Raw genomic sequence first — 23,024 nt, 5'->3', positions numbered from 1 at the left:
TAACATGGAGTTTTCCATTTTCCCTTTATAAACCACCATTTGCCGATGTGCCACATCTGCCTCTCTTTACCCAGAGGCAGTCCTTTGTCCCTGCAGAACAAACTCCCCTGGCCTCTTTCCCTTGTTCCCTCCCTCTTCTCCCTCTTCCTTTATCTCAGGTCTTTGTCTCTATTTCCTGCCATCTGTCCCTCTGGGGCAAATAAATCTCCTTTGTGCTGATAACTTGGTTTTGGGGGTCCTGAGCCGGTATGTTTCCTTGCACAGACACCACCAAAATCCAGCTTGGTGAGCCAGTGAGTTTTATTGGGATTACTTACTGGAATATGTGTGAAGCGTTACAGGAGCCAGAAATTCTCAAAGACAGATACATCAGCAAGGCCCACCCCTGCATGAGGAACAGCTCACAAAAGCTAGGGAACCTGGAGCAGTCTAACAGGGTGCGGTGTGGCCTTTCCATGTGGCCCTGTCCTAACCGTCTTCCAGGCACCTGGGGGGGTTTGCACAGGTCCAGCAGCTGGTCTGCACTCACGGTTTTCTTTGCAGCTCAGCTTTATCACTTTAGGAGAGACCTTCAGCTTTTATTGCTTACTCTGGCAGGGAAGGGTCTAGTGAATCTAGTCAGTTTCAGGGACTTCCTGAGGGTATTTTGAGTTTACTTCTCTGCCTAATGACTTTCCCTGCAGAATGGAATGTTTCAGTCCCAGAGAAAACTGTTATACAACAAGGGGTCACGGCTTAAGTGCGCAGGCGCGGGCGTGGGACAGGCTGTGAGCCGAATCTCAGCGAGCCTCAGTCTCTGCTGCATCCCCTTGCCTATAGCCATGGCCGCCTACAAGCTGGTCCGGTGAGAGCGCCGAGAGAACCGCTTCAGTGGTTGGTACTATGCCGACCTGAGCCTGGCGGGCCACGAGGAGGTGAAGCGCGGCAGACAGGCATTGCGACATGCTGGCTATGAATTCGACATCTGCTTCACCTCCGTGCAGAAGAGAGCAATCTGGACCCTCTGTACAGTCCTGAATGCCATTGACCAGATGTGGCTGCCAGTGGTCAGGACCTGGCGCCTCAATGAGCGACACTATGGGGGTCTGGCTGGTCTCAATAAAGCAGAAATTGCCGCTAAGCATGGTAAGGCACAGGTAAAGATCTGGAGGCAATCTTATGATGTCCCACCACTGCCAGTGGAGCCTGATCGTCCCTTCTACAGCAACAGCAGTAAGGATCGCAGGAACGCAGACCTTACGGAGGACCAGCCACCCTCCTGTGAGAGCCTGAAGGACACTATTGCCAGAGCACTGCCCTTCTAGAATGAAGAGATTGTCCCCCAGATCAAAGAGGGGAAGAGAGTCCTGATTGCCACCCATGGCAACAGCCTTCGGGGGATCGTCCAGCATCTGGAGGGTCTCTGAGAAGAGGCCATCATGGAGCTGAACCTGCCAACTGGCATTCCCATTGTCTATGAATTGGACAAGAACTTGAAGCCCGTTAAACCCATGCAGTTCCTGGGAGATGAAGAGACCATGCGGAAAGCCATGGAAGCTGTGGCCGCGCAGGGCAAGGCCAAGAAATGAAGGTGAGCAGACAGACTTCTACCCCAAGACCCTCCTCCCTGCCTGTTCTGCCTCCTGCTCTCTTTCCAGCACCTGTCACTGACTCCATGTTTAGGAACTTAAGTTGTAGCTGCAGATGGGGACCCGTGGCTCCCATTTTGTTTTAGTATATTATCCCCTGCACCCACTCCCTTCATAGAATCTAGTCAGAGTAACACCTCTAGGGTGCAGGTTCTTGGTCCACATCCAGGGATGGCTCCTCTTCCCGAGAGAGTTGAGAAGTAGTAATTACAGTTTTCTTAGTCCTTTGTTTACAAGGGTCTGCTTTAGGAGGAGGTCAGGGAGGAGTCATGTTGTGGCCTGACCAGTGAGAAGCTGCAGCCACGTTTTGTCCCTGGAGCCTGTCCTGCACTCTTCCGGTCATTCCAGTGGAAGGTGAAAGTAGCTTGCATTTAAAAGATGATTTAGAAGATACTACCTTCCTCTCTGACCCTAAAGGAGCTGCTGGCCCCAGAAGGTTGGGATCAATCCTGTCAAGTGTGTTACATTTACTTTTACGGAAACAAAAAAAGTACATATATACACACACCCCTCTGAGGTTTCTAGTGGTGATTGAAATAGTCCTATGTGGTCACCAGAAAATAAGGCATTCCTCATATCAAGTGGGATAAACTCCTTGTCCTCAAGGGACAGGAGTGTCTCTTACTGTGTGTTAGGATCCCTCTGCCATGTGCTGTAGAGGGGAAGTGCCCCTTGATCACGTCTAGGGTTTTTTTTTGTCTTTCGCTATCTGAATCATGTTCCAACTGCTTGACCCTACCATGTGGGTTCAGAACTTGTTTTGGGCATACTAAATCTTCTTTTCCAGATCAGTATAATAAAGGAGTGATGTGCAATAAAAAGCAAAACCAAAAACAAACAAACATAAAAAAACAAGGGGTCACATTGCCCAAACCTCTGTGCAATATTGAGACTTCAGTTGGTGGAGCTTCTGCTGAGGATCCTGGGGCAGTGTTTGTGTCAGAGCCCTGGGTTCTGTCTGCCCATACCTGAGCGTGCTCTCTCTCTCTCTCTCTCTCTCTCTCTCTCTCTCTTTCTCTTTCTCTTTCTCTCCCCAACGGCTTGTTATCCACTTCTGCTCCTCTTTACCCCCTTTCTAGTAAGATCTTACCTGTAGGTACTTGAGGGGTTGTAAACTTCAGAGTCACTCTGAATCTCTGAGAGCAGCATGGCTCCTTTTCTGTCCTGGTTTCCCACCCCCGGCATTGCAGTTTGAGGAGAAACTTTTCCTCCATCCTTTTTGAGAATACCAGTTTCTGATCTCACAGAGAAGTCAACTCCACTCTCTCTTAAACTGACTCCAAGATGTCATTAATTGAAACCTACTCTAGCCAAACACTCACCACCTCACCAGGAACAATCACCCTAACCACAAGGACACACACTAGGGGGACATAAGTCTGACTCAGGGCTCTCCCCTGCTCCAGTACTTTCCTTTGTGGTGTTGTGGTCTGGGGTTCTTCAGAGATTCGGTTTTAGTTCAAGTTTTTGTTTTATTAAATTAGAGGCCTTTTATTATATTTTTTAAAAAGGAAAGATGTACTGGCTGGATCCAAACCACAGACTTCTCTAGGTAAAACTCCTGATTATTGTTAGTCAAAGGATTATGAAGGAAAAAGTCAAGATGCTTTAATTTTGGGAAGCCAAATTAACTAATACCCTATCTGGGTATGAGAAAGGCTTCATTTTTATGAGAGATGTCCAGCAGGCCTCTCAGCCACCCAAGGAAGCGGCTCCTACAAAAGCAGACCTTAGCAGTTACCCTGTTTAATCTTGTGACCTTGTAGGAAAAATTGGATGTTGTGAAGGATTTTACAACAATTATCAATGTTGTTTTAAGAGTAGCCCAAAGGTATAGGTATCATTCAAAGCAGGAGTAATTGCCTAAGGGCTTCTGGAAGCTGAATACAATGTTGTTTTTACAGCCACAGTAAATTATCCTCTAAACATAGTGTTCGGCATCACAGGGGAAATTTTCATGAGTGGCTAGGAGCTCACTTGCCGGGCAGCATTGTCTGATTGGTGAAGTCTGAGCCAGGGAGACTGTCTCATAGTAAGGAGAATGGTCCTGAGTGAGAGACAGTCAACAGGACAGCAGCACAGGGTGCGGGATTACAGCAAGAGTCTGCAAACGCTGAACCCCGGGATCCCTGGGTGTGAAAGTCAATAGATGCCATCATCTGAATCATCTGAACAGAGGGTTTTGAGGTGGGGAAGTAAAATGGTCAGTGTCAGGGAGCACAGGATAACACTGGAGTCGGCTACCAAGGTCCCAAGCACTCAGGAAACCCTGGATTTGGACTAGGGCCACTTCAGCAGAGCTCCGCCTCCCTCTCAGAAGGAGGGTGTGAAACCTGTTTTGCTGATTTGTGCAAATCAACCCCCCTTAGTTCAAAGAACAAAACCAAACCCTACCCTCACTGCAGCCCCTCCCTTTAGGGGCCAAGGAGGCAGGATTGGGATCTAGGAAATGCAGAGCAGAGAGCAGAGACTGTGAGGAGCAGGATCTGGAAGGAAATCTGGGCAGATCAGCCTTTGCTTCCCAGCTGTTCTGCTCTCCGAAAACACCAGAAACCCAGCGCTCTGCATTCGGTCTGGTTGCTGGACATCCTAGCTAAGAAGACTCCACAGAGAGCTACCCCAGCGACCTTGTTCCCAGGGAAGAGGGGACATCACAGGAGGGTCACCCACTTCATCACCGGGGAACAGGTATGTGAAGGAATCTAAGTGCAGCTTGACCAGAAATCCTCCTTACTTATGACATGGCAGGGGAATTCCTGGTACCAGGGCAGAGGAGCTTGTATTCCGGTTTATTTCACTCAGGGATTTTTCACGGTTGGGCCCTTCTCTGTCTTCTGTACCACAGAGGACCCCAACCCACCAACGAGGCAGCAATAACCTTTTCTATCTCCTGCACATTCCTGGGTCTGTGGCTCTTCTGATGAGAGCTTCTGCCTGGAGAAGGGGGCAGCTGTGTGAGCAGATTCCTCAGAGTCACTGCTGTACTCTGTTTGGGGCGGGTTTTGTTCTTGGGGCTGCTTGTTGTTTTCATTGTTTTGGTTTCTGTCTAAAACTGGATCCCTCTGTGTGCCTCTGGCTGGTCTAGGACATGAAATCAGGCTGGGCTCAAATTCAAGATCTATCTACCTCTTCCTGCTAGTGCTGAGATTAAAGGCGTGTCCCACCACAGCCTCCTATACTGTCACTATTTTATTTACCCCATGGGGATAAAATCCTATGATCAGAATGCACACTGGTATTGCCTGGTGTACAGTGAATCTGTGAGAAGTCATGAGCTGGACCTGAGCCACCTGTAGAGTAGGAAGGTCTTTGGGTTTTGAAGAGGAAGCCTCTAAGTGGTCTTTTTCTCTGGATCAGATCAACTATTTTCCCTGTACTGAGGGAACTATTTCTATTGGCAGGGCAGAAACCCCTTCAATGATTACACTACAGAGGTTGGGCTTTTTCCAACCCTTCAGAGAGTATGCCATGCTCAGTATGACCTGAGGATCATGCAGGCATATACTATTTTGCTGTAAAAAATCAGCACATTGATTTCTCTCTCAAACTTTCCATTTAGTGGTCAAATATTACCAAGATTTTTTTTTCGGATGTCAAAATTCTCTTTTTCTCATTTAATGTATTTTGTTTTTGAGAACTTCATGCATGAACACTGAACACTGCATCTAGCTCACTCAGGGTTTCCTCTCTCCTCAATCTGTCTCTTCCCATCTCTCAATTAATCATCTATTCTTTAATTGTTATCATAATATGTATATACATATGTAATGGCAGGAACTTTTTCAACATTCAAAATCTGTGATATTTCATATATAGAAAGACTAGGCTGCTTTGTTTTTTTTGTCTCTGAGTCCTTTGATGGAAGCTCAGATTAGTTACATGAAACAAGAACTATTTAGAGCCTAGCATAGGAAATCTATTCATTAATAGCCTTCATTTTATATATATTTTTTTATTGGATAAGGTACAACACATTTGTTAAAGTTGACCAAAAGGGAAGATAATGTAATTTTTAAAATTCAGTGAACACCAACAGAGACTGCACAACTGAGTAGAAAATTCTTTCTTATACCATGGTGCTATGAGTGTGCATGCATTGGGTGCTGTGTCAAATGGATTCCCTGCTGTGGGTGTCAGTCGGAACCTGAAAAAATGCTGCTCCCAGATTCTGGATCTCTTCCACTTTGTATGCTGCCTCTTTCCAGGTGTCCCTAAGTGGCACCGTCTCTCACTATTGAATCGCTCAAATGAACCCTCGATTGCCATCCACTCTTTCTCCTCTCTTCTGAATTTGAACTCCTTGTTCCAGCCACAGGTCGACTGGCAGTTCTCCAGAGGCACCACAGGGCGCCATCTTTGTCTCCCCGCACGCACGTGCTCTCTTCACTCCCGCACTTTCCATTCACCCAGCCGGCTCCACACAGCATTCGACACCTTGCTTAGATGTCGCTTCCTTTTGAAAATCTTCCGTGGTCATGGGGTTCTATTCTGTGCTTCCCAGCAATCCCACTGATACCTGGTTCGGATAGTTGCGTGTGTGAGGCAGGCCAAGAGACAAATTCTGAGCATCAGAACCTCTGTCTGAATGTTTTGAAGTCAGGGACAGGTCATTCCTGAGAAATGGCAGCCATTTAGAAGTGAAGCTGGGGTGATAACTGCTAGGGGTTCACAAAGGTGCTTGTGTTACTGTGGTTCTGTAATATAACTTGAGATCAAGAACAGTGATGGCCTCAACTTCTTCCCCGCCTTGGCATTGCTTTCTCTGTCTGAGATCTTTTGTAATTTCAAACGGAACTTTAAGAGCTTTTCTGTTTTGGTGAATGATGGCACACCATGTGATCCATAGCATGACCTCCTTAGTGCTGGTGGTGTAGGTCTGAATTTATCTTGATGAACTAAACGTGCTTCAAAGAGGAAAATGGTCAAGGGTAAAGGAATCTCAGTCAAGACAAAATATACAATCAGGCTGGAAGTAAATGCAGTTGAGTCCTGAGCATTTGATTAAAAGGGGAAAGACCCCATTTATAATGTGGGTGGTTACAGGGACTCTGCTTTCCCGTTGGCATGCACTTTCTGAACTAATTCTTTGACCTTCCTGGTTCTTTCCTCCCTTAGTACCATCAACTGCTACCAGTCATGGGTCAGACCTCCTCTTCTACACCCCCTCAGAAGGAGGAGCCTGATTTGACCTCCAGCCTTGACACAAATCTTCACAATTTCAAGATGGAAACCAAAATCATGTCTCAGGAATTAATCGCCTTGATTGGATCATACCTAGAGGAAGGGAACCTGCGGGGAGCAGTTTCTGCAATCAGCGATGCTCTGAGTGACATTGAGAAAGCCCCACTGAGCATTGCAGTGATGGGGGAGACTGGGGCTGGAAAATCCAGTCTCATCAATGCTCTACAGGGAGTGGGGCCTGATGAAGAGGGTGCGGCTGCTTCCACCGGAGTGACATGTACCACCACTGAGAGAACAGCATACCCATACTCCAAGGTTCCCAGTGTGACGCTATGGGACCTGCCAGGCATCGGGTCCACTGCCTTCCAACCACATGATTATCTGAAGAAAATCAAGTTTGAGGAGTATGACTTCTTCATTATTGTCTCTTCTGGACGCTTTAAACACAATGACGCAGAACTTGCCAAAGCCATTGTGCAAGTGAATAGGCGTTTCTATTTTGTTCGAACCCACACAGATCATGATCTAATGGTTCAAAAACAGTGTAGTCCTCAGAGATTCAATAGAGAGAACACCTTAAAGCAGATTCGAAATTCCATCTCAAGTATACTTAAGGAAGTGACCCAGCAGGAGCCTCCAGTCTTCTTAGTCTCTAACTTTGATGTGTCTGACTTTGACTTCCCAGAGCTGGAGGCCACCCTTCTGAGGGAGCTCCCAGCCCAGAAACATCACATCTTCATGCTTACTTTGTCAGTTGTTACGCAGTCCGCCATAGATCAGAAGAGGGACACACTGAGGCAGGAGGTCTGGAAGGAATCCGTAATGCCAAGAACATGGATCACCATATCATTTAAGGGCTTGACCAAAAATGACATAGCGATGTTGGAAGAGACTTTGAACCTCTACAGATCTTCCTTTGGCCTGGATGAGGCATCCCTGGAAAACATTGCTGAGGATTTGCACGTGGCCCTGGAGGAACTCAAGGAGAACATTAAGTCTCCACATTTGTTCTCAGATGAGGAGGGTAAATCCTTAACAGATAAACTTTCGGAGTACATTAGCCATTCTTACTTTCCAAAGACTTTGCACTTGCACAATTTCTCCATTGACACTGTGGCAAATGATGTTAAAATTCTCCTTAGCAAAGAAGAGCTTTTCACAGGGAAGGTAAGTTCTTTTCAACTCTAAAGCCTCTCTATATTGGGAGGCATCAGAGCAACAAAACAGTGTTTTCCACAGTTGTTCCAGGAAGAACCTTTCTACTGCACTTTGTTGACATGCTTCACGGTGACCCTGATGATATTGTCAAGTTCATTTTTTGCACCTGTTGAGATCTTATGGTCTCTCTGGTTGAGGCTGTTGCAGGATGCGCTCGTAAGGTTTTTCCTACAAGTTGTCCCATTACTGGAGTGTTTATTTGCTTTGTTTTAGACAAAATTTTCTATTAGATGGAATCCTCCTTGCCAGCTTGCTTTTGTTTCCTATGCTATGGGTCCCTTTGTCCTGATGTTCTGATAAAGTTTATCATATACATTTCCGTTTAGGAACTTCAAATTTCCCTTCTTATATCAAGCTCATTGGCCAATTGAGTTGGTTTTTGTACAGAGTGAAAGATAAGGGTCAAGTTTTAGTCTTGCCTGATGTCCAGCTTGCCCAGTTCTGCTTGTCGAACACTGTGCCCTTTGTGCAGTATTAGTTTTGGAAGCTTCACTGAGATGTTGATTGACTGTAGGTCAATGTATGCAGACATTTCTGGGTCCTCTATTCTTGTCAGTTGGTTAGTCTATGGACCTGTTTCCATTCTGTTGTTTTACTATTTAGTGTGGCTCTGAAATATTCCTGGAAGCAAATATTTTGATGCCTCCTTGCCCTGTCGTTTTGATCAATACTGTTTGGGCTATTTGTTGTCTTTTGTGTTTCCATGTATATTTTATGATTCCACAGTCTAGTTCTATTTTAAATGACACTGATGTTTTAGATGAGATTTAACTGGGTCTGTAGATTACTATGTAAAGTATGAACACTTCGACAACATTTAACGTTTATAAGCTATAAAAATGGGACTATGAGCATCTTTTATAGCTTTGTTTGAGATTTTTTCATGAGTGTTTTGCTATCATTATTCAATGCATTCCACTCATTGATTAATTATTGAAATTTGATTGTTCCCTTTCCTTTCCTTTCCTTTCCTTTCCTTTCCTTTCCTTTCCTTTCCTTTCCTTTCCTTTCCTCTCTCCTTTTCTTCCTACCTGCTGTGTGTGTCTATCTCTGTCTATTATAAACGGTCTTTCAAGGTTTCTTTCAAAATTTCACATTTCTGACTTTCTAAGTAAAATCTTACATTTTAATTCATCAGTATTATGTTGGACCTTGATGAGGTTTTTTTTTCTTGTTTCTTAGTATTGTTTTGGTTCACATACAACATAATGGGTTATATCATGGCATTTCCATACAAGTGTGCCATTATAATTCTCATTCATTCTGATATGTTCTTATTCATTCATATGTTCTTACCCATTACCCTCCTGCCCTCCACCATGCCCTCGTGATTGTCTGGCTAGCTCCCTTTTCCCCCACAGAGTCCCTTCTTCTCCTTCTTATCATATAGACTCTATTACTCACCCTATGCATTTCCTCCTTTAACATTTCTTCTCCCTCTCATCTGACTGGATTTTTTGTCATTATTTTCAAAATATTTAAAAAGAACTTCATCCAATTCAATTTCTTCAGAATCTTTTATTAGAGAATTATGATCCTTTCTATGTATTACTGACTTGGCCATTTTTAATAATTCTTATGTTCTGTGTAACAGTTCTTGTTCTCAGAGGAAATCTCTACTACTTAATAGGTTATCTGTACTAAGCAACTTCTCCAGATAATGTGTCTTAGGAGGTCTGCTTGTTAGGTGATGTTGGGTTTATTTCCTGCTGACCATCACAGTGTAGGTGCTATGTCTTCATTCTGGTGGCATTTAGTGAGTTTTGTCTCAGTCCATTCCATGTCAGAATTGTAGAGAATCATTGTCTCAGCTGGTCACATAAGACTGTGGACTCTCATGCATTACAAATAACTGTGACATAAATAGTACAGTGTAATAAATGCATCATACATGAATTTATATTCATTTCTGTAGCCACAATGACCAGGAGTTCCTAAACATTGTTCTTACTTGTCAATCAGTTGTGGGCAGATTTCCAGCACTGGAGAGGCAGAGACAGGTAGACCCCTAGGACTCATACTACATACATGTGCACTTGCACACACGCATGCAGCTTCACACACAACATTTCAAGTTATTCACCTGAGAGTTTTGATATTTTCATATATTACTCCGAAAGACTGTAGGATCTGTAATGATGTGTCCCCTTTCCCTTACTGTTACTGGTGACATGGCTTCCAACAAGGTGATTGGCAGAATCACAAACAGAATTCTGTATAACTGAAGCTTCTGTATTGAGTTATTGTATGCCAGAATATTAGAGCAATATGAACCCAGTCTCTCATGATTGCCTGCATTTATCTTCTATTCCAACTGCAATTCCAAAGCCCTGTCTTTGTTTCTAACATCAGAAAAAAAGGATACAAGAGTAGATCTGCACCTTCTCCCAAAGCTCTGGTATCTTTAGGATCAGAATTGATAAATGTGGATCTACACTCAAAGCTATCATGAAGTCTGGTTTTGCAAAATTCATGAATTAAAAAGAGTTTTAATATCCTTGTAAGATCGTAGTAAACTGTAAGTATGTGACAGAAACTGGATGTGACATATAGAGTCCAAAATATGAAATCTGTGGACAGTTAAGGGAAGCATGTGTGGCTTCCTGACAGAAACCTGTCTGAGCTTACCCTGTCTATTCTGCCTTAAGAACTGAGTCTTTGTCGCGGAAGGGGTTTGATGGGAATTCAGTTCTTCAGGTTTCTTAAGTTTAAGAAAATGAGGACACATTTTTTTAGTATCCTCTTTGATCTCTCTCTCTCTCTCTCTCTGTATGCAGTTTGGGATTTTGGTTTTGTTGGTTGTTTGACTGGTTAGTTGTTTAGAGACCAAACACTTGAAAACAGGGACACATGGGGAATTTGCTTACCACTGAGACTGTCCCCAAAGCCCTGTTGAAAATAAGGAATAACAGAGATATCTCCTTACTAATAATTTTAAAAAATATATCCATTTTAAGTTGTTAAACAAACACATCCTTTGTGCTAAGTATAGCCCCCATTAATCCCTTTGTTCCTGAGACAGTTTCTCTTCCCCTTTCATACCATACATACGTATATAACTATGTATCTATATAAAATCTAAGATTCATGAATAACAAAATATATTTCTCTTTCTGAGGCTGGTTTAACTGACTTAATACGATTATCTCCAGATACATCCACTTTCCTACAAATGCCATAATTTCCACCTTTTTTTTTCCATTCAAAAGTTTATACTTCCTCCCCTCCTCTCTTTCCCCTCCCACTTCCTCCCTCCCCCTCCTTCCTCCTCCTCCCTCCTTAAGAGAAGGCAGGGAACCCTGTTTTGTGGATAGTCCAAGGCCCTCCCCACTATATCCAGGCCTAGGAAGCTTTGCATCCAAATTGACAAACGTCCCAAAAAGCCATACATGCAGTAGAAACAAGTCCCAGTGCTCATTCAGACCCGGTACAGCTGGATTTGGTGAGCTCCCATTAGAACAGACACACTGTCTCAGTGGGTGGATCAACCGCTCATGGTCCTGACTTCCTTGCTCATGTTCTCCCTCCTTCTGCTCTTCAACTAGACCTTGGGAGCTCAGTCCGTTGCTCTGATGAGTTCTCTGTCTATATCTTCATCCATCGCTGGACAAAGATTCTATGGTGATATTCAAGATAATTATCAGTGTGAGAGTGGGGCAAGACCAGTTCAGGCACCCTCTGCTCCTGCTGCCCAAGGACCTAGCTGGGGACATCCCAGTGGACACCTAGGATCCCCTTTAGAGCCAAGTCTCTTGCCAACCCTAAAATGGCTCCCTTAATGTAGATATCTTCTTCCCTGCTCCTATATCTGCCCTTCCTCCGTCTGGACCTTCCCACTCCCCCAAACTCTCTCCAGTCTTTCCTCTCTCCCTTCTCTCTCCCCCCTCCCCTTCTCCCAACCCCACCTCTACTCCTACCCCCACCCCCATGCTTCCAACTTTTGCCTGGCAATCTTGTTTCCTTCCAATTTCCAGGAGGATCTGTATATGTTTTTCTTTGGGTTCATCTTGTTATTTGGCTTCTCTAGGCTTACGAATTATAGGCTTAATGTACTTTGTTTATGGCTAGAGTCCACTAATGACTGAGTACATACCATATCCATCTTTTTAAGTCTGGGTTATCTCACTCAGGATAGTGTTTTTTATTTCCATCCATTTACATGCAAAGTTCAAGATATCAATGTTTTTTACCGCTGAGCAGTACTCAGCAGTACACATTATACTCTAATGTGTATATATATTCCACACTTGCTTTATCCATTCTTCCATTGAGGGGCATCTAGATTGTTTCCAGGTTCTGGCTATTACAAATAATGCTGCTATGAACATAGTTGAACAAATGCTTTTGTAGTATGATTGGGCACTTCTTGGGTATATTCCCAAGAGTGGTATTGCTGGATCCTGAGGTAGGCTGATTCCCAGTTTCCTGAGAAACTGCCACACTGATTTCCAAAGTGGTTGCACAAGTTTACATTCCCACCAGCAATGAATGAGTGTTTGCGTTACTCCACATCCTCTCTAGCATAGGCTATCTTTGGTGTTTTTGATTTTAGCCATTCTGACAGGTGTAAGATCATATCTCAAAGTTGTTTTGATTTGCATTTCCCTGATTGCTAAGGAGGTTGAACAAGACCTTAAGTGTCTTTTGGCCATTTGAACTTCGTCTGATGAGAATTCTCTTTTCAGTTCAGTACCTCATTTTTTAATTGAGTTAATTAGAATAGTCCAGCTTCTTGAATTCTTTATATATTTTGGAGATTGGACCTTTGTCTGATGCGGGGTTGGTGAAGATCTTCTCCCGTTCAGTAGGTTGCCTTTTTGTCTTAATTACAGTGTCCTGTGCTTTACAGAAGCTTCTCAGTTTCAGGAGGTCCCATTTATTCACTGTTGCTCTTGTTGTCTGTGCTACTGGGGTTATATGTAGGAAGTGGTCTCCTTTGCTCATGTGTTGCAATCTACTTCCCACTTTCTCTTCTATCAGGTTCAGTATGGTTGGGTTTATATTGAGGTCTTTGATCCATTTGGACTTGAGTTTTGTGCATGGTGATAGATATGGATCTATTTTCATTCTTATACAGGTTGACATCCAGTTATGCCAGCACCATTTGTTAAAGATGCTTTCCTTCTTCCATTGTATACCTTTAGCTCCCTTGTCGAAAACCAGGTATTCATAGGTTTGTGGGTGAATGTCCGGGTATTCGATTTGATTCCATTGGTCAACGTCTATGTTTTTATGCCAATACCAAGCTGTTTTCATTACTGTAGCTGTGTAATAGAGTTTGAATTCAGGGACGGTAATGCCTCCAGAAGTTCCTTTATTGTGTAGGATTGTTTTGGCTATCCTGGGGTTTTTTATTTTTCCATATAAAGTTGATTATTGTTCTCTCATGGTCTGTGAAGAATTTTGTTGGGATTTTGATAGGGATTGCGTTGAATTTATAGATTGCCTTTGGCAGAACTGCTATTTTTACTATGTTTATCTTACCCATCCAAGAGCATGGGAGATCCTTCCATTTTCTGATGTCCTCTTCAATTTTTTCTTCAAAGCCTTAAAGTTCTTGTCAAATAGATCTTTCACTTCCTTGGTTAGTGTAGCCCCAAGATACTTTATGCTATTTGTGGCTATTGTAAAAGGTGAAGTTTCTCCGATTTCCCTCTCTGCTTCTCTATCTTTTGTATATAGAAGGGCTACTGATTTTTTTGAGTTGATCTTGTATCCTGCCACATCACTGAAGGTATTTATTTATCAGCTGTAGGAGTTCTTTGGAAGAGTTTTTGGGGTCACTGATGTACACAATCATATCATCTGCAAATGAAAGTTTGACTTTTTCCTGTCTGATTCGAATCCCCTTGATCTCCTTATGTTGTCTTATTGCTATTGCTAGAACTTCAAGCACTATGTTGAAGAGATATGGTGAGAGTGGACAGACTTGTCTTGTTCCTGATTCTAGTGGAATTCTTTGAGTTTCACTCCATTTAATTTGATATTAACTGTTGGTGTGCTATATATTGCTTTTTTTATATTTAGATATGATCCTTGTATCCCTAACCTCTCCAAGACCTTTATCATAAAGGGGTGTTGAATTTTGTCAAATGCTTTTTCAGCAACTAATGAAATAATCATATGTTTTTTCTTTGAGTTTATTTATATGATGGATTAAATTGATAGATTTTTGTATGTTGAACCAGCCCTATATCTCTGGGATGAAGCCTACTTGATCGTAATGGATTATTTTTTTGATGTGTTCTTGGATTCGGTTTGCCAATATTTTATTGAGAATTTTCATTGATGTTCATGAGTGAGATTGGTCTGTAATTCTCTATCTTTGTTGAGTCTTTGTGTGGGTTTGTTATCAGGGTAACTGTAGCTTCATAAAAAGAGTTTGGCAATGACTCTTCTGTTTCTTTTATATGAAACACCTTGAGGAGTATAGGTATCAGCTCTCGGAATTTCTGGTAAAACTTTGCATTAAAACCATCTTGTCCTGGGCTTTTTTTGGTTGTGAGGCTTTTTACGACAGCTTCTATTTCCTCACGACTTATAGGTCTATTTAAATTGTTCACCTGGTCTTAATTTAATTGTAGTATATGGTATTTATATAAAAACAAGTCTATTTCTTTTACATTTTCCAACGTTGTGGCATATAGGCCTTTGTAGTAAGACCTAATGATTTTCAGAATTTTCTCAGTGTCTGTTGTTATGTCCCCCTTTTCATTTCTGATATTGTTAATTTGCACGTTCTTTCTCTGCATTTTGATTAGTTTGGATAAAGGTTTGTCAATCTTGTTGACTTTCTCAAAGAACCAGCTCTTTGTTTCATTGATTCTTTGGATTGCTTTCTGTATTTCTATTTTGTTGATTTCAGCCCTCAGCTTGAATATTTCCAGTCTTCTACTCCTCCTGGGTGAGTCTGCTTCTTTTTTTTCTAGAGCTTTTGGGTGTGCTGTTAAGTCTCTAATGTGAGTTTTTTCCCCCCACTTATTGCTACGAACTTTCCTCTTAGCACTGCTTTCGTAGTGTCCCATAGGTTTGGGTATGTTGTGTCTTTATTCGTTGAATTCAAGGAAGACTTTAATTTCTTTTTTTAATTCTTCCCTGACCCAGGGTTGGTTCAGTAGTTGACTGTTCAGTTTCCATGAGTTTGTAGGCTTTCTGGGGGTAGAATTGTTGTTAAATTCTAACTTTATTCCATGGTAATCTGATAAGACACAGGTGGTTATTAAGATTTTTTAGTATCTATGGAAGTTTGCTTTGTTACCAAGTATGTGATCAATTTTCGAGAATGTTCCATGAGATAATGAGAAGAAGGTATATTCTTTCCTATTTGGGTGGAATGTTTTATAGATGTCTGTTAAGTTTATTTGATTCATTACCTTCATTAGTTCTCTTATTTCTCTGTTAGATTTCTGTCTGGTTGACCTGTCCATTGGTGAGAAAGGTCTGTTGAAGTCTCCTACTATTAGTGTGTGTGGTTTGATGACTGTCTTGAGTTCTAGTACTGTTTCTTTTACATATATGGTGCTTTTATATTAGGGGCATAGATATTCAGGATTGAGACTTCATCCTGATGAATTGTTCCTTTTGTGAGTATAAAGTGTCCATCTCCATCTCTTCTGATTGATTTTAGTTTGAAGTCAATTTTGTTAGATATTAGAATAGCCACACCCACTTGTTTCTTAGGTCCATTTGATTGAAAAACCTTTTCGCAGCCCTTTACTCTGAGTAAATGTCTGTCTTTTTGGTGGAGGTGTTTCTTGTAAGCATCAGAATGTTGGGTCCTGCTTTTGCATCCATTCTCTTAACCTGTGCCTTTTATAGGTGAATTGAGACCATTGATATTAAGTGAGATTAATGACCAGTGATTGTTAACTCTGGTTATTTAGTTCTTTATTTATTTTGGTGGTAAAGTTTGTGTGTTTCCCTTCTTTGGGTTGTGCTTGTGGCGGGTTATTAGATGTCTAAGTTATTGTGGGTGTTTTTGGGTTCCTTGGGTTGTGATTTTCCTTCTATTACTTTCCATAAGGCTGGGTTTGTGGCTACGTATTGTTTAAATTTTTTTTCATCTTGGAATACCTTGTTTTCTCCAATGATGGTGAAAGAAAGCTTGACTGGGTATAGTAGTCTGGGCTTGCATCCATGGTCTCTTAGTTTCTGCAACACATCTATCCAAGACCTTCTGGCTTTCATGGTTTCCATAGAGAAGTCAGGTATAATTCTGATAGATTTACCTTTATATGTTACTTGACCTTTTTCCTTTGCTGCTCTTAATATTCTTTCTTTAATCTGTATGTTTTCTGTTTTGATTATTATATGATGAGGGGATTTTTTTTGATCCAGTCTTTTTGGTGTTCTGTATGTTTCTTGTACCTTCATAGGAATATACTTCTTTAGGTTGGGAAAGTTTTCTTCCATAATTTTGTTGAGTATATTTTCTGGGCCTTTGAGCGGTAATTCTTCTGCTTCTTCCACCCATATTATTCTTAGGTTTGGTCTTTTCATGGTGTCCCAGATTTCCTGGATGTTTTGTGTCAAGAATTTGTTGGATATGCTTTTTTTCTTTGATCAATGAATTTATTTCCTCTACAGTACCTTCAGCACCTGAGATTCTTTCTTCTATCTCTTGTATTCTATTGGTTATACTTGTCTCTGTAGTCCCTGTTTGTTTACCCAGATTTTCCACAGCCAGCCATCCCTCGGTTTGTTTTCTTCATTACCTCCATTTCATTTTTCAAGTCTTGAACTGTTTCCATTACCTGTTTGATTGCTTTTTCTTGGTTTCCTAGGGTATCTTTGAGGGATTTATTCATTTCTTCAACCTTTTTGCTATTCTTCTCATCCATTTCTTTAAGGGAGTTTTTCACATCCTGTTTAAGGGACTCTATCACTTTCATAATGTTATGTTTAAAGTCTATTTCTTCTACTTCTTCTGTATTAGAGTGTTCAAGTCTTCCTGTTGTGTGTTCACTGGATTCTGGTGTTATCATGTTGTTTTTCAGATTGTTAGAGGAATTCTTGCATCAGCACCTGCCTGTCTCTTCCTTCAAATGCAGCCAGGAGAGTCTTGGCATCTTGGTCCAATCTTTGCTGTGACTGTCTCTCTGGGTGGATCTCTTCAGTGCAGGAGCAGAAACTGTTTCTGGGTCAAGGACCTCACAGACAATAGGGCAGGCTTGGGGGAGGCAGGGTCATGTGGAACAAAGAAGCCCCTGCAGCATGAGTTGGAGGGGCCCTGTGCTCCTTTCTCGGGCCATCTGCCCTGGGAGGGGATACACTCACCAGTCTGAATTGATCTCCTCAGCACAGGAACAGGGACTCCTGGTAGTCCAAGGACCCCACAGACCAAATCAATTTCCACCTTTTTTACAGCTACGACAAAGTCCATTGCACCTGGGTAGTGATGTGTCCACCTCCCTGTGGGACACGTAATGAATCTTGCCAACTCCCCACCTCATGTCCTTTCTCCCTTCATTCACACTCCTCCCAAGAGAAGACGGGAGAGCTGTGCTAAGGTAGCAGAGGACATGAGGTCTAAGAGCAATGCTTGTGAGCTCACAAGAGGCAGGGAGCCTTTCCAGAAGAGATGCTGCTTGAGGATTTGATAGGCTGCTGATCTCTGCCCATAGGGTTTTTCTATTGTACGGATGGTAACTTTAAAAAGAGTAAGCAGAATTTGAAGGTAATTGTAGATAATCTATAAACACACGGGAAGGTAATTGTATAGAATAAATGGACCTTAAATCAGATAGCAAGGAAAGAGGGAATCCATAGAAGTAGAGCATGAGAAAGAGGGCATTTGACATGCCGGCCAGAAATCGAGCCAGCAACCAGGGATGGAAAGAAAGGGGTGTCTGCCTCTAAAGGGCACAGAGGATGAAGTCCTGCTTTACTGAAGCAGCAAAGCCCTAGGCCCTGCTCTGCTGCACTCATAATTGCAATGTCTCTTTTGTCTCCTCTCTTCAGCATCTACTCCTGGACTCAGCTGCATGCAAGCCTTCCAGACCCTCTCCTTCAACGGCTCAGCTTTTGGCATCCAGCTTTGAAATTTTTTTTAAGAACTTCAAGAAGGAAAGCAAAATCCTCTCTGAGGAAACCATCACCTTGATTGAATCCCACCTGGAGAATAAGAACCTTTCGGGAGCGGTTTCTGCAATCAGCAATGCTCTGAGAAACATCGACAGAGCCCCACTGAACATCGCAGTGACTGGAGAAACAGGGGCAGGCAAATCCAGCTTTATCAATGCCCTGAGGGGAGTGTGGGATGAAGAGGAAGGTGCAGCTCCCACTGGGGTGACAGAGACAACCATGGAGAGAACTCCATACCCACACCCAAAACTTCCTATGGTGACAATATGGGACCTGCCTGGCATTGGGTCCACATCGTTCCCTCCCCAAAACTACCTAACGGAAATGAAGTTTGGTGAGTATGACTTCTTCGTCATTATCTCGGCTACACGCTTCAAAGACACTGATGCCCATCTGGCCAAAGCCATCGCCAAGATGAATACAAAATTCTACTTTGTCCGAACTAAGATAGATCAAGATGTAAGTAATGAACAGAGGAGTAAACCTAAGACTTTCAATAGAGACAGTGTCTTAAAGAAAATCCGAGGTGACTGTTCAAGGCATCTCCAGGAGACTCTCTCCAGTGAGTCCCCAGTTTTCTTGGTCTCTAACTTTGATGTGTCCGACTTTGACTTCCCAGAGCTGGAGACCACCCTACTGAGTGAGCTCCCAGCCCACAAGCGTCATATCTTCATGCTGTCCTTGCACAGTGTTACTGAGACTGCGATTGACCGGAAGAGGGATTTCCTGAAACAGAAGATCTGGCTGGAGGCCTTGAAGGCTGGAGCTTGGGCCACCATTCCATTTGGGGGCTTGGTCCTAGATAAGATCCAGAAGGTAGAGGAGACCTTGGACCTCTACAGGTCCTACTTTGGGCTGGATGATGCCTCACTGGAAAATATTGCCAAGGATTTTCACGTGTCTGTCAATGAAATCAAGGCACACCTTAAGTCTCTCCGTTTGCTAACAAGGACCAACGACATGTCCTTAGAAGAAAAACTATGGAAATACATTGAATATGTTTCCTCTGTTACTGGGGGGCCACTTGCCACAGGCATTTACTTTAGAAAGACTTTCTATTTGAAAAATCTCTTCATTGATACCGTGGCAAGTGACGCCAAGACTCTTCTCAATAAGGAGGAGTTTTTATCAGAGAAGCTGACTGACCCCCCAGAATACTGGGAAGCAGCGATGGAGCTATGAGGCACTTACCTGCGGGCTGGCTTTGGTCACTGACTTATGAGCTACTTTGAAGCAGCAAACATTTTCTATGAAAAACCAGAGGGTTCTCCTCTTTCAGAGACTGTGGCAAGCTGAAGAAGAGTCGTCAACAGTGCAAACACACATGGGAAAAGCTGTTTCCCACTGAAATATCATGTATGAACACATGGGTGGATACAAGTGACTTGTAATATCCTTCTGAAATTAACCTTGGATCTCTTGTCTCACGGAGATTTCCCAGGCACTGCCAAACTCTCCTAAGATGAAGAAACTGTTTCCTGCTTTGATAATTTTTTTTTTGAGTTTTACGAAGTACAAGGAGCTGGTTCCCAGCGTACATCTCCACATGAAGTGGTATCACCTGAATGCAGAAATTACATAGTAGATGGTCTTGGGACCATCGTCCATGCTCCTCCAGGAGGATCTGAGTAACACAGATGGGTGGACATATCTGCAGGGTCTTTTGGTCCTTGGAAACAAGGAAATTTTATTCCATATCCTTCATCAGTCACCCTGTGTGAGTTCAGAATTCAGGTTGTAGGCGAAGTAAACACTAATTAAGTTGTCTCTCCTTGGGGGTAAGGTCACTCCAAGACGTTATCTTACTGCTTTAATGTCTAGGTGTTTAGCCTCACTTGAGACCAGTTAGCATGTGGAGTTGTTGCCAGTTTCTTCATCTACAGCATCCTTTGAGATCCAGTGTCTCTCTTGGGCATCTAACATCACCCTTTGTTAAAATCCCAGTGTTGCTTTCTGTATGTAGACCTGTCCTTTTAGAAGGAAGGTAAGGAGTCATGCATGGGATTCAATGTGCAGAAAACCAGCATGCACATTTTAGCTCTGCATTGGGGCTCTTGAGAGAAAAGGAAGCAATATATCATGTCCATGTCTTCTTATACCTATTGCTGGATCTATATAGTATTACAGTTAATTCCTTTTATGCCACAGTGTCCTAAACACAAGACAGAAACTACTGAAGAGAAGAAAGGTTTTATCTGGCTCACAGTTACAGAGAATTACCCTCTGTCATAATAGAAGGGGTGTGGGGAGGAAAACACTCAGTGTAAGTGAAGACCGTGAACATGATGGCAGAGAGCTAGGTGACAGCAAGGGGCTGGAGCAACAAAGTACTGGTCCTCGTGACCTGCTTCCACCACCTAGGCCCTCCCTCCTAAAGGCTCAACAACATCCAAAAAGATAATGCTAGGCTGGGGACCGGGTGCTTAACACCAGGGTCTGTGGTGGCCTTCAAACCAGAGCACTATCATACCCTCAACTTACCACGTCTCTCTCCTCAACTTCCTCTCCTCCTTTCTCTCCTTTCCCTCTTCCTCCTCTTGTTCTTCTTCCTTCTCTTCCTCTTTCCCTCCTCTCCCTCTTCCTTCTCTTCTTCTCCCCATTTCTCTCTCTGCTTCCCTTGCTGCCTCTGTCTCTCATTGGCTCACTCATCTGTGAGACTTGCCAAGTACAGGAGCTACAGGGCAGCCTTGCAGCCCGGAAATCTTTGGAGGATTTGGTATTACAGCTTCTGGCTAAACAGTAAGAATTCTTTCCTCTCCTTTCTAGAGGGTGTCAAGGTTTGTTTTGTTTGTGTTTGTGTTTATCTCTAAGGTCTTCAGTTGGTCAGACAGGGCATTTGCAGTGGAGTCATCTGAAGTATTCAAAGTATTCAAAGCCTCCTGCTTTAAAATTTAACCTCATCTAAAAGTTACTTTCACAATAGCATCTACAGTGGTGCTTGGTAATTACTTGGGCACTATCTTAGATAGGGTCTCTATTGCTGTGAAGAGACAGCATGACCACAGCAACTCACATAAAGGAAAACATTTAATTGGGTGGCTTCCAGAGGTTCAGTCTATTATCATCATAGTGGGACATGGTGGCAGGCAGCACGGTGCACGCAGGCAGACAAGGTGCTGCAGAAGGAGCTGAGAGTTCTGCTTCTTGATCAGTCTCCAGCAGAATGAGTCTGTGTTCCACATTGGTTGTAATTTGAGAATAGGAAACCTCAAAGCCAGCTCCCCACGGTGACACACTTCCTCCAACATGGCCACCCTCCCAATAGTGCCACTTCCTATGGGGGCCATTTTCTTTCAAACCACCACATGAACAAGCTGCTATGCAAAGTTAGTTTCCTCAAGCTCCATACTTATCCTAACCCACTTTATACCAGCAGATACATATAGTCACATGGTTATAGTTACAATCGGACTCCTTTGTGAGATGCAGTGTGACAACTTTACTTAAATAAACAATGCATAATTATCCAATCTTGAGAGATGACTCTGTAGTTAAGAGCACTGACTGCTCTTCCAGAGGACCCAGGTTCAATTCCCAGCATCCACATGACAACTCATAACTGTCTGTAACTCCAGCTCCAAGGAATCTGGCACCCTCACCCAGACACGCATGCAGGCAAAACACCAATGCACATCAAGTAAAAACAAACAAATTATTTTTTAAATTCTGGGGTGTCAGGCATCCATATTCTTAGACATATTAAAATTATGGTGATTAACAGGTGATAATTTCCAATATTAGCAAGTACATGTATATTGGAGATGCTGACCAGTTCAAGGTATGTTTACCACTTTATTGTCATTGTTCAGTATCTGGGGCATCTGTCTCTGTTCTGCTGATTTGTAAAGAGCTAGATTGTTTTAAACAAGAATCTCTGCGCTGCACTGCAGCATGCTAGAACACGCTCCTTCCCTTTAACCCTTTGGTACCTGTTATCCAAACTCTCTCTGCCCCTCTACCCACCTTTCCAGCTTCTAGGAATCACTGTTCTATACTCAGATCAACCACTGCAGGTGAGCAGTATTAGTAAGTAACTTCTCTCTCTGACTCATTGTCCTTTGAGACACCAGCTGCTGAGCTGTCTGCTCCTGAGGCCACTTACCTGCCTCTGTGTCATGTAGCACTCTCAGGCCCACTCTCACGGCCTTTAATCTATTTCTGTGCTTTCAGCAGTAATAGTCACGGGGAAAAGCCATTATAGTGTGTGTAGCAGGGGAAGCTGTCAGCAGAGATGTCTGTCTGAGGATGGAAGCTTTCTGTCCTGTATATGGGAAATGTTTCAATACATCAAAGATTTGTGTGTGATGGTTTATATCGATTTTCAACTTGACAGGACCTAGAGTCACCTTGGAGCCAAATCTCTGGGAATGTCTTTAAGGGATTATCTCAATTAAACTTAACTAATTAAGTTTAACTAACTCAATTAAACTAACTAATTAACTTTACTAACTAATTAACTTGATTAACTAATCAAGATGGGAAGACCCACCTTAAATGTGGGCAGCGCCATTCCCTAGGCTGGAGCCCTGAACTGCATTAAATGGAGAAAGCCCGGTGAGCACCAGCGTTCATCTCTCTCTGCTCCCTGAGTGCGGATGTGATGTGATCGGCTGCCTTCCCATCACAGTGGACTGTAGCCTTGAACTGTGAACCAAAATAAACTCCTTCTCTCTTAAAGTGTTTTTGCCAGGGTATTTTATCTTAGCATCAGAAAAAAATCACTATTACGGGTAACTGCCCAGCTGGGCAGTGGTGGCACACACCTTTAATCCCAGCACTTGGGAGGCAGAGCAGGTAGATCTCTGAGTTCAAGACCAGCCTGATCAACAGAGCAAGATCTAGGATATCCAGTGTTGTTACACAAATAAGCCCTGTCTTAGTTAGGGTTCTTTTGCTGCGAAAAGACACCACGAC

At 42.9% G+C, this 23,024-nt stretch overlaps 1 protein-coding gene and 1 pseudogene across 1 annotated transcript; both read left to right on the top strand.

Annotated features, from left to right (window-relative positions):
- The first annotated feature begins 93 nt into the window (after positions 1-93).
- LOC148120991 (phosphoglycerate mutase 1 pseudogene) lies at positions 94-2,060 on the top strand (annotated as a pseudogene).
- A 1,921-nt stretch (positions 2,061-3,981) lies between these two features.
- Positions 3,982-22,787, top strand: LOC148120990 (uncharacterized). The gene is made up of 3 exons (XM_087910684.1): positions 3,982-4,316; positions 6,744-7,976; positions 17,988-22,787. The coding sequence occupies exons 2-3, from the start codon at positions 6,765-6,767 to the stop codon at positions 19,290-19,292; spliced, it is 2,517 nt and encodes an 838-aa protein (XP_087766810.1). The 5' UTR covers positions 3,982-4,316; positions 6,744-6,764; the 3' UTR covers positions 19,293-22,787.
- Positions 22,788-23,024: the final 237 nt, after the last annotated feature.

The sequence above is a fragment of the Myodes glareolus genome, chromosome 9 (assembly GCF_982192425.1).
Source record: "Myodes glareolus chromosome 9, mMyoGla1.1, whole genome shotgun sequence".
In the NCBI taxonomy this organism is placed as follows: Eukaryota; Metazoa; Chordata; class Mammalia; order Rodentia; family Cricetidae; genus Myodes; species Myodes glareolus.
The sequence above is the reverse complement of the archived record's forward strand: the minus strand, read 5'-3'. Positions and strand labels throughout refer to the sequence as shown.

Excerpts from the sequence above, each read along its gene's own strand:
- LOC148120990 (XM_087910684.1), top strand. The coding sequence starts at position 6,765 with ATGGGTCAGACCTCCTCTTCTACACCCCCTCAGAAGGAGGAGCCTGAT. Across the intron at positions 7,977-17,987 it reads AAGAGCTTTTCACAGGGAAG|CATCTACTCCTGGACTCAGC; the intron begins GTAAGTTCTTTT and ends TCCTCTCTTCAG.